Source organism: Coregonus lavaretus, assembly GCF_964263955.1.
Source record: "Coregonus lavaretus genome assembly, chromosome: 13".
In the NCBI taxonomy this organism is placed as follows: Eukaryota; Metazoa; Chordata; class Actinopteri; order Salmoniformes; family Salmonidae; genus Coregonus; species Coregonus lavaretus.
Genome location: NC_140000.1, coordinates 15,018,912 through 15,030,831, shown reverse-complemented (window position 1 = coordinate 15,030,831; position 11,920 = coordinate 15,018,912). Strand labels below are relative to the sequence as shown.

Genomic DNA, 11,920 nt, shown 5'->3' with positions numbered 1-11,920 from the left:
CCAGTAACCCCTGGAGCCTTCACTCACTCCCTACTTCCCTTTTCCCTTAAGTTTTAATAAACTTTCTGGTGTGACGCAATTGTGGTCCTCTGGTCGTCTGTCTGAACCGTGACAGTACGATCTGACCATCATGGACTCAGCGCACACTTCCCCCGACATGGAAACCGACGAACCTGAGCAACCCACCGCCATGCTACGCCTGGAACACACTGAGAGAGGGCTAGCCCGCATGAGCGGCGACATCACCTCTCTGCTTCAGGTCGGCCACCAACAGCATCAGCAGTTCCAGCAGCACCAGCAGCAGTTCCAGCAGCAGCAACAACAACTCGCCATGATCATCCAACTCCTCACCAACCTTACCCCAGCCACTCCGCCCACCGGCCCGTTTCCAGGCAGTCTGCCCACCAGCCCTGCCCCCGAGTTACCTGCCCCGGTCATTGCAGCCGCTGCTCCGGAACCCAAGATTGGAAACCCCGAGCGGTTCAACGGCGATTCAACCCAGGTCCGGCCATTCCTGACTAGCTGCCGACTTCAGTTCTCCTTGCAGCCAAGGACCTTCGCCACGGAGGGGGCTAAAGTTGGGTATGCCATCACTCACCTGACGGGCCGAGCCCGACTCTGGGGAACAGCAGAGTTCGAACGTCAAACCCCCGCATGTGCAACCTTCGACCTGTTTGCTGAGGAGATGCTGAAGGTGTTTGACCTGGATTCACCAACCGCAGAGGCGTCTCGTGAACTGTTCAGTATTCGACAAGGCAGACGTACAGTCGCAGACCATTCCATCGACTTCCGAACCCTGGCAAGACGAAGTTCTTGGAACACACCATCGTTGGTGGACGCGTTCTTCCATAGCTTGGCTGACTATATCAAGGACGAGTTGGTCTCCCATGAACTGCCTTCCACTCTTGATGAAGCCATCGCACTGACTGTCCGGATCGACAGAAGGATACAGACCCGTCGTCGTGAGAGGGGGCGCCAAGGTCCACCAACTACCGGCATTCGGAGAGATCCGACTGGGCTCCTGTCATCTACTGCCACTCACCCAAGTCAGCTTGATCAGTCTGAGCCTATGGAGATTGGGCGAGCCTCTCTCACTCCTGCAGAGCGCCAGCGCCGCTTCACCTCAAACCTCTGCCTCTATTGTGGAGGTGATGGACATCGTGTGGTAACCTGCCCTTTAAAAGCCGAAGCTCACCGGGCATAGGGGGAGTCCGGTTGAGCTCAATGACCATCCAGTCCTCCGACCGCAAACCCCTGCTGCAAGTTCACCTCCGCCTCTCTGACTCAACTCACACCCTGGCTGCTCTGGTGGATTCTGGCGCCGAAGCCAACATAATGGACATCAAGCTGGCACGCCAACTGGGACTGGAGAACCTCCGTTTGACACCTCCTATTCCTGCCCGGGCACTGGACGGACACTTACTCGGATCGGTCACTCATGTCACGGCCCCGGTCTCGATGGGTCTGTCCGGAAACCATCAAGAAACTATCCAGTTTCACCTGCTCCCCTCTCCAGGCCAACCCCTCATCCTGGGTTACCCATGGCTCCGCCGGCACAACCCTCAGCTCGACTGGGTGACCGGGGTGATCAGGGAGTGGGGAGAGGACTGCCACCGAACCTGCCTGCTTGCTGCCGCACTACCCCCTCGGCCAGTACCTACTAACTCCGCTCCTGACCTCTCCAATGTCCCAGAATGCTACCATGGTCTCAGAGAAGTGTTTAACAAAGCAAGAGCCACATCTCTGCCCCCTCACCGACCGTACGACTGTGCCATCGACCTCCTCCCTGGAACAGCCCCTCCAAAGGGCCGTCTTTATTCGTTGTCTGCTCCTGAAAGAAAGTCCATGGAGGACTACATCAATGACTCTCTGTCCGCAGGATTAATCCGTTCATCTTCATCTCCTGCTGGTGCTGGCTTCTTCTTTGTGGGGAAGAGGGACGGATCTCTTCGCCCCTGCATCGACTACAGGGGACTCAACGACATCACAGTGAAAAACCGTTACCCTCTGCCTCTGCTCACCTCTGCTTTTGAGTTGCTCCAGGGAGCCACTGTTTTTACCAAGTTGGATCTCAGAAACGCTTACCACCTAGTGCGGATCCGGGAGGGAGATGAATGGAAAACCGCATTCAATACACCAACAGGCCACTACGAGTATCTGGTTATGCCTTTTGGCCTCACCAATGCTCCTGCTGTGTTCCAGGCTCTAGTGAATGATGTACTGCGGGACATGTTAAACAAGTTTGTCTTCGTTTACCTGGATGACATCTTAATCTACTCCAGAAACCTGTCTGAACACACCCGCCATGTCCAGCAAGTCCTTCATCGTCTTCTGGAGAATTCCCTCTACGCCAAGGCAGAGAAATGTGAGTTTCACGTCAAGACAGTGGCCTTCCTGGGGTACATAGTGGCAGAGGGAAGTATCCAAATGGATCCTGCCAAAGTATCAGCAGTCACTTCATGGCCAGTTCCGGAGAACAGAAAGAAGCTGCAACAGTTTCTGGGGTTTGCTAACTTCTATAGAAAGTTTATCCGGAACTACAGTACCGTTGCTGCCCCTCTCACTGCTCTAACCAGCACCAAGCAACCCTTCACCTGGACCCCAGCAGCCGACAAAGCCTTCAGTACCCTCAAGGTAAGGTTCACCTCCGCTCCCATCCTCCAGATGCCTGATGTGGACCGGCAATTCATTGTGGAGGTGGACGCCTCGGATGTGGGAGTTGGTGCTGTGATTTCTCAGTGGGCTGCGGAGGATAGGAAGCTCCATCCCTGTGCCTTTTTCTCACGTCGGTTGTCCCCCTCTGAGTGCAATTACGACATAGGGAACCGAGAGCTGCTGGCTGTGAAGCTTGCCTTGGAGGAGTGGCGTCACTGGCTGGAGGGGTCCACCATTCCATTTCTCGTTTGGACCGATCATAAGAACTTGGAGTACATCCGCACGGCCAAACGGTTGAACTCCAGGCAGTCCCGCTGGGCCCTGTTCTTCACCAGGTTTAATTTCACTCTGTCATACCGGCCTGGATCACGCAACACCAAGCCAGACGCCCTCTCCCGTCAATTCCAGAAGGATGACACCCCCTCCAAGGATCCTGTGTCGATTCTGCCAAGTCCCTGCATCGTAGCAGCTCTGACCTGGGCTGTTGAGGAACAGGTGCTGGAAGCTCTCCGTAACCAGCCAGGTCCCAGCACTTGCCCAGCTGACCGCCTTTTTGTCCCCGAAAACCTGAGGTCCCAGGTCGTTCAGTGGGGACATGACTCCCGCCTAGCTTGTCACCCTGGCTCCACCCGCACTTACAACCTGCTCGCCCAGAGGTTCTGGTGGCCCTCTCTGAGAAAGGATGTACGGGAATTCGTCCAAGCCTGCCCCATCTGCAACCAACACAAGTCGTCCTGCCAGCCCCCAGCCGGATTGCTGCAGCCCCTGCCTGTGCCCAGACGTCCCTGGTCTCACATCGCCCTTGACTTTGTCACGGGGCTGCCCCCTTCAAGTGGCATGACCGTCATTCTCACCATAGTTGACCGATTCAGCAAGATGGCACACTTCATTCCCCTCCCCAAGCTCCCAACCGCCAAGGAGACCGCCCAGGTGGTCCTGGAACACGTCTTCCGGATCCACGGACTGCCAAAGGATGTAGTTTCTGACCGTGGTCCACAATTCTCCTCCGCTTTTTGGAAGGAGTTCTGTCACCTGCTGGGAGCCACAGTCAGTCTGACTTCCGGATTCCATCCCCAATCCAATGGGCAGTCAGAGCGGGCAAATCAGGAGCTCGAGAAGGCACTGCGATGCATGACTTCACGCAACCCCCACTCCTGGTCGCAGCAATTGACATGGGTGGAGTACGCACACAATTCTCTGACCTGCTCTGCCATCGGTATGTCCCCTTTCCAATGTGTTTATGGATACCAGCCTCCTCTATTTGCCAGCCAGGAAGGGGAGGTTACTTGCCCATCTGCACTTGCTTTTGCCCGTCGATGTCGCCGCACCTGGTCACAAGCCCGAGCCACACTCCTCAGATCCGTTGCCAGCTACACTACCGGGGCCAACCGTCGGAGAATTCCTGCTCCCACCTACCATGTTGGTCAAAGGGTGTGGTTGTCATCAAAGAACCTGCCACTCAGGGTGGAGTCGCAAAAGCTGGCACCTCGGTTCATTGGCCCATTCCCTATCATAAGAGTGATTAGCCCAACTGCTGTCCGGCTCCAACTGCCTAATTCCATGAGGGTGCACCCCACTTTCCATGTGTCTAAGATTAAGCCCATTCATGAGAGTCCGCTGGTCCCTGCTGCGCCTTGTCCTCCTCCTCCACAGCTCGTCGATGGTGGTCTGGTTTACACCGTCCGCCGCCTGCTTCGGTCCAGACGGAGGGGTAGGGGTCTCCAGTACCTCATTGACTGGGAGGGCTATGGACCTGAGGAAAGGACCTGGGTGCCAGCTAGTCGGATTGTGGATAGGACTCTCATCACCGCCTTCCACCAACGGCATCCTGATCAACCTGCAATCCGTAGGGGCCGCCCCAGAGGGGTCCCTAACCGTCCTGCCCGCTCGGCTTCCTGTCCTGTGCCTGATCCTGTCTCGGGACCTGTCCCATCTCCCGACCACGGCCCTCCGGCTTCCTCCGAGGATGAGGACGTTCACTCGGACCGTTCGGAGGAGTTCTAGCCCTCCTCCGGCTCCCCTCCTCCCGCCCGGCGTGGTGTTGCTCTTGGGACTTCTGGGGCCGTCCCTTGGGGGGGGGGTTCTGTCATGAGCCCTCTCACTCCACCGGGTTACCACCTTAATTTGTTTCCACTATCTTCCACTCTGCTCACCACTCTCTCTACTCAGCCTAACTAGCTCCACCTGTCCCTGCTCTGCTCTGCTCTAATTACTCTGCCAGCTGCGCTGCATTACCCACTAACCTCTCCCAGTATTTAAAGCCCTGTCTTTCAGCTCTCCTTTGTCAGATCGTCTGCAAAGCTCACACCCGGAACCTGTTTGCTCGCGCTTCTGGCTCACCCTTGTTTTGTGACCCCGGACCTGCCTGATTCTTGGATACTCTTCTGCCCCAGGAATACCAGACCTGCTTTCTGCCATAACGACTCCTGACTACTCTTCGATCCCGGTAACTCTGACCAGCCTTCTGCCTTGCTACAACGTATTTGGATTTCCCTTGAACTGTACTTCTGCCTTGTTTCATCCGCCCCGTTGTGTCTGTGTTTCCCCCCCCCAGGACTTCTGGACCACCCACCACCGGCGTCATAGGACGCATCGCTGCCACTGGGGGGGGCACAGACCCAGCACATTGGACGAAATCCCTGTTATTCCCAGTAACCCCTGGAGCCTTCACTCACTCCCTACTTCCCTTTTCCCTTAAGTTTTAATAAACTTTCTGGTGTGACGCAATTGTGGTCCTCTGGTCGTCTGTCTGAACCGTGACAATGATAGATGGTGTATTCCCCAAGGTGATAACAGATATTGGGAGGTCATTGTTTGCCGATGACGGGGCACTGTGGAAGAGAGGGAGAAATATTCCCAATACAGACGGGAGAGTTCAAGAAGCGATAAGACAAGTTGATCAGTGCTCCCTCATGTGGGTCTTCAAGTTCTCCGCTGAGAAAACACAGACTGTTTTTTACTAGAAGGAAGTTTGGAGAGGAAATATGCCTGATGCTGTATGGGCGGATTCTAGAGAGGATGGGAGTGTTTAGGTTCCTGGGGGTCTGTTTTGACACTTGAATGACGTGGGTGGAGCATATTAACAGAGTAGTTGTCAAAGGAAAGAAAATATTGAATGTGATGCATTGCCTGTCAGGAATGGAGTGGGGGCTGGATAGAATGGATTTAAAAATGCTATATATAGCGCTGAATATAATTTAGGGTGGATTGATATTAATATGCCATTTAGCAGACGCTGTTATCCAAAGCGACTTACAGTCATGCGGCATACATTTATTTTTGTATTTTTTTGTGTATGGGTGGTCCCGGGGATCGAACCCACTACCTTGGCGTTACAAGCACCGTGCTCTACCAGCTGAGCTACAGAGGACCACATATTGGCATGGCGAAAGAGATGGGACTGTTTGAGAACGAGTTCAGCCCTTATGTGGTGCTTCCTGCTATCCCACCTTGGTTGCTCCCTCATCCAATGATAGACCTAGGGTTGCTTGAGAGGGCAAGAGCTGGTGAGGAATGAGTAGATCCAGTAAATATTGTAAGTGAACATTTAAGAACACAGTACTATGCTGTCTTGAATATACTTTTTTTGCTGATTGATCTAAGGACCCTAAAACAGGGAGGATAGGTGCAGCTTTTAGTGTTCCTGAGTTTAAGGTTGCAGTGACAAAAAGAGCAACGGATCATGTATCTGTATACACGATGGAGTTGCTGGCCATACTATTGGCTGCAGAGTGGGTGGAGGAGGTGAGGCCAGACAGGTGGGTGGAGGAGGTGAGGCCAGACAGGTGGGTGGAGGAGGTGAGGCCAGACAGGTGGGTGGAAGAGGTGAGGCCAGACAGGTGAGTGGAAGAGGTGAGGCCAGACAGGTGGGTGGAAGAGGTGAGGCCAGACAGGTGGGTGGAAGAGGTGAGGCCAGACAGGTGGGTGGAAGAGGTGAGGCCAGACAGGTGGGTGGAAGAGGTGAGGCCAGACAGGTGGGTGGAGGAGGTGAGGCCAGACAGGTGGGTGGAAGAGGTGAGGCCAGACAGGTGGGTGGAGGAGGTGAGGCCAGACAGGTGGGTGGAAGAGGTGAGGCCAGACAGGTGGGTGGAAGAGGTGAGGCCAGACAGGTGGGTGGAAGAGGTGAGGCCAGACAGGTGGGTGGAGGAGGTGAGGCCAGACAGGTGGGTGGAGGAGGTGAGGCCAGACAGGGTAGTCATCTGTTCTGACTCCTGTGCAGCACTGATGATCTTAAATTCATTTGTGTCACAAAGCAGACAAGATGTCTTGTATGAGATTTTGCAGTGCCTGTTTAGATAGAAACAGATGGGGGTATTTGTGAGGTTTCTCTGGGTGCCAGCTCATGTGGGAGTAGAGGGGAATGAGGAGGTGGATGTTCTTGCCAAGCAGGCTCTCAAACATCCTAATGTTGAAATGGAAATGCCAATAAGAAAAGCAGAAGCCAAGGGGTTAATAAGAACAGTGGTTAAAAACAAATGGCAACAAATGTGGAACAGGGAGGGAAAGGGAAGACACCTGTATAAGATCCAGGAAAAGGTGGGGACAGGGATTTCCTCAGGTCAAGAGAGAAGGGAGGAAAGTGTAATAACAAGGCTGTGACTGGGACATACAAGGCTGAACCGCACATTGACATTGGTAGGAAAACATCCAACTGGGAAGTGTTGGGACTTTCCTTCACAATCTGCTTTACTTTCTTTGTTCCTTGTTCTCTGTACATGGGGTACGTGCTAACGTTTCATTCATTCACTCAAATGTTTAACAAAGTTTAGAAACTAAGGGGTGTATGTATAATTGAATCCCCATGGTTAATAGGCTCTATAATGCATCATATAGGATAAAGGAAATACAGGATAAAGTGAGTCCATGGATTATTAGAAGCCGATTTTAAAGAGCATGTGTATCTCTCTCGCTTTGTCTTTCAGGTTGCACGTGGTCTCCATACTGTTTATTATCAGTAAGTAAACTCGAAGTGTTTTCATATGGTGTGTATGGACTAGTGGTAGGTCCTATGTCAAACTTTTACAACTTTGAGTAATTCTTAAATAAATGGAATCCCTCATCAATGATCACAGGTGTACATTGATTAGTGCATTAGTGTGCAGACATCAAGTCTTATTTGTTTAATACATATTCAACACTATTTGATGAAAACAAATAATAAATGGTTAAACAAGCCCGGGTAAACATATGTGCTTATAGAAAGTCTACACCCTCCTTGGATTTCTTCATTTTATTGTGTTACAAAGTGGGATTATAATGTATTTAAATATATGATATACACGAAATACTCTAATGTCGAAGATGAAGGAAAATTCTAACGTGTTTTTGAAGATGAATGAAAAATAGAACAGTAATGTACCTTCATTAGATTAGATAAGTATTCACCCCCTGAGTCAATACATGTTAGAAACACCTTTGGCAGCCATTACAGCTGTGACTCTTCTTGGGTAAGTCTCATAAGAGCAGATTTAAGTCAAAACTGTAATTTGGCCACTCAGGAACATTCACTGTCTTCTTGGTAAGGAACTCCAGTTTATATTTGGCTTTGTGTTGTAGGTTATTGTCCTGCTGAAAGGTGAATTCCTCTCCCAGTGTCTGGTGTGAAGCAGGTTTTCCTCAAGGATTTTGCCTGTGCTTAGCTCCATCACGTTTCTTTTCATCCTGAAAAACTCTCCAGTCTTTGATGATGTCAAGTATACCCATACTATGCTTCTACATCTGCATTGCTTGCTGTTTGGGGGTTTAGGCTGGGTTTCTGTATAGCTCTTTGTGACATCTGCTGATGTAAAAAGGGCTTTATAAATACATTTGATTGATTGATGATGCAGCCACTACCATGTTTGAAAATAAGGAGGTAGTTACTCAGTGATGTGTTGTGTTGGATTTGCCCCAAACATAAGGCTATGCATTTAGGCCAAAAAGTGTATTTCTTTGCCGTGTTTTTTTGTTGTTGCAGTATTACATTAGTGCCTTGTTGCATACATATGCATGTTTTGGAATACTTTTATTCTGTATATTTGTATTATTCTTTTCAGTGACATAATAATAATATGCCATTTAACAGACGCTTTTATCCAAAGCGACTTACAGTCATGTGTGCATACATTTTTACGTATGGGTGGTCCCGGGGATCGAACCCACTACCCTGGCGTTACAAGCGCCATGCTCTACCAATTGAGCTACAGAGGACAACATCCATAAGCAGTTTCCTTCCTGTCCTGCAGCTCAGTTCAGAAGAACAACTGTATCTTTGATATGTATGATTAGTTTAAAACATCATCCACAGCATAATTATTAACTTGACCATGCTTAAATATATATTAAATGTCTGATTTGTTATTGTTACCCATCTACCAATCACTGGCCTTCTTTGATGCTTTCAAAAAGCTCCCTGGTCTTTGTAGTTGAATCTGTGCTTGAAATGTAATACTTGACTGAGGGACCTTACAGATTTTCTATGTACTGTATGTGGGACAGAGGAAGGGGTAGTCATTCAAAAATCATGTCAACTCCTATTATTTCATACAGTGAGTCCATATAAATTATGTGAATTGTTAAGCCAAATGTTACTTCTGAACTAATTTAGGCTTGCCTAAACAAAGGGGGTGAATACTTATGCAATGACTATTCTAGTTATTAAATTTTGTATTCATTTGTAAAATTTTCTTTTCAGTTTTACGTTATGGAGTATTTTGTGTAGATCAATGACCAAAAATTACAATTTAAATATATTTCACTCCCACTTTGTAACACAATAAAATGTGAAAAAAGTTCAAGCGGGTGTAGACTTTCTATAGGCACTGTATGGATTGTGTCTTTTCATCCATTCCGTCCTTTCATGGTTACACAGCAAAGAAGTAAGGATACAATAACATATTAGAACAATGATTGATTTGCTGTAATTATTACCAATACCACTCTCTCTCCCACATCATCCTTCTCTCTTTCTACCTATTCCATATCAGTGATATCATCAGTGGTAACTACAACCAGTCTACAACCCCGAGAAGTGGCAGCTCCGGGCAGTGACATCACCCTTAGCTGCTCTTTCCCTCCGTCTAAAAACCTGAACCTCAACCACCTGTTCGTCAACTGGCAGCGTGGAGAATCAGAGGTGGTCCACAGCTATTACTATGGGAGAGATCAGCTGGAAAGACAGAGTGTTGTTTACAAGGGACGCACTCATCTGTTTGAAGACCAGCTCACTGTGGGAAATGCCTCACTTAGACTGAGTGGTGTGCAGCCGAGTGACCAGGGCCAATACACCTGTCATGTGACAGATGAACAAGGAAGCACCCAGGAAAATCTACAACTTCTAGTGGCAGGTAAGTTCCATTGTTGCTGCATCTATATTGTGTAGTTTAAATGATAACTGCACCTACAAAAGTATTTATAATATTTCAAAACAGCCCCTTATGATGAGCCCAGGATGTCCGTCCAAGCCACTTGTGACGGCTTTGTTGTCACTCTCCGTGCCTCTCAGGGGTTTCCCCAGCCAGAGGTACTGTGGGGAGGTGTGATGGGCAGTAACACCACTATGGAGTTGGACAGCAGGGGGCGCTATGAGCTGGCGAGTGAGGTGACCCTGAGGTTGAACAGCACTCTGACTGTTACAGCAGATCTGAAACTGAGGGTTCTGGACCAGAGTTTCACTAAGTCTCTCACACTCCACCCACCACCAGGTAAAAGATCAGGTTTCCAAGGTTTGTTCTTTGACTACAATGTTGTTTTCAGATCTTTTATTTAGAGTTCTTTTTACGATTGGATATTTTGGATCCATGTATTTTATTCTTCTGGTGCAGTATGTACCTAACACAGTCCATCGAGATGTGATACCATACTTGCACAACATGTTTCGGGGGAGCTGCAGGTCTCAGAGAAGGTGATGTTATTGTGCGAAGCTAAGCTGACTGCAGCTGGCTCCACCACCACATCCACCCCCCATTGACCATGCCCTTCTCCAGAGCAAGCTGTGAGTGTTGTTCACAATACTCTACTACAGTTCATGATAAAGTACTAGTCAGATATAGAGGGAAACGTTGCTTATTTCAGTGACTGAGGTTGAGTGCTCCTTTCTTCTCCTCACTTCCACAGTGTGCTGTGTGATGCCTGCTGAGCAGAGCAGCAGATGGTTGATGTATCCCCTGCTGCTAATGCTGCTGGGATTGGTGCTCCTGTTATCCAGGAAGAGGTCTGAGCAGGAGACCTAAAAGGATAAGAAAACAGAAGAGTAGTATGACCTTCAGTCCATGGTCACTCAACAGGCTTTATGCCAGAGCAACTATCATTGCTTGTTTACAAAGAAAGAACATAAAGGGAGGACAGCCTTTTACACTAATGTCCATTTTCATGGAAAGTCATTTTGTAAAGTCAGAACTACACTACAATATATTATACACAAAGTTCAACACAATACAGTTGACACATTGCTTACAGGACTCAGACTAACACAACATCATACGAGGAATGGGAGCTGCACACCACAAATATCCTTGTCTGGCCTAGCTGGATGGTCACCCACATAAAAAATCTATATACTAATATTTCATTTGCATATACTATATATTCCTACCCAATATTCCAATTTGTGCCACCCATGAGTGAGAACCCTACATGCCAAGTATAGACCACATATTGTGTTCCCTATATAGAAAAGAATAGAAGTGCTGTTCAGACCCAATCCTACCTCCTTACAGGTTATGGGAAATGTGTTATTTTAATAGTTCTCCAGTAGGTTTCCTCAAGGAGAAAGCCCCCACTTCTAGGTGAAAGATAATACAACAAAAACACTGTAGTAAATATAATAGTAATGTCCGCAAAAACACGACATTAAATTCTACAATATACTACAGTAATGTCCGTAAGAACACTACAGTAAATATTACATTATACAGTGCATTCGGAAAGTATTTAGACACCTTGACTTTTTCCACATTTTGTTACGTTACAGCCTTATTCTAAAATTGATTAAATTGTTTTTTCCTCATCAATCTACAAACAATACCCCATAATGACAAAGCAAAAACAAGTTTTTAGAAATTTTAGAATAAGGCTGTAACGTAAAAATATCACATTTACATAACTATTCAGACCCTATACGCAGTACTTTTTTGAAGCACATTTGGCAGCGATTACAGCCTTGAGTCTTCTTGGGTGTGATGCTACAAGCTTGGCACACCTGTATTTGGAGAGTTTCTCCCATTCTTCTCTGCAGATCCTCTCAAGCTCTGTCAGGTTGGATGGGGAGCGTCGCTGGACAGCTATA

General features: G+C 48.6%; 1 protein-coding gene across 1 annotated transcript in view; it reads left to right on the top strand.

The window, feature by feature from the left end:
• Nucleotides 1-10,084: 10,084 nt before the first annotated feature.
• Nucleotides 10,085-11,920, top strand: part of LOC311139247 (IgGFc-binding protein) — a gene marked incomplete at its 5' end in the record, with an annotated part of 50,118 nt that continues 48,282 nt past the window's right edge. The window contains 2 exons of the mRNA XM_084174143.1: nucleotides 10,085-10,337; nucleotides 10,776-10,846. Coding sequence (XP_084030269.1) covers nucleotides 10,085-10,337; nucleotides 10,776-10,846 — 324 coding nt within the window. The remainder of the gene's footprint in view (nucleotides 10,338-10,775; nucleotides 10,847-11,920) is intronic.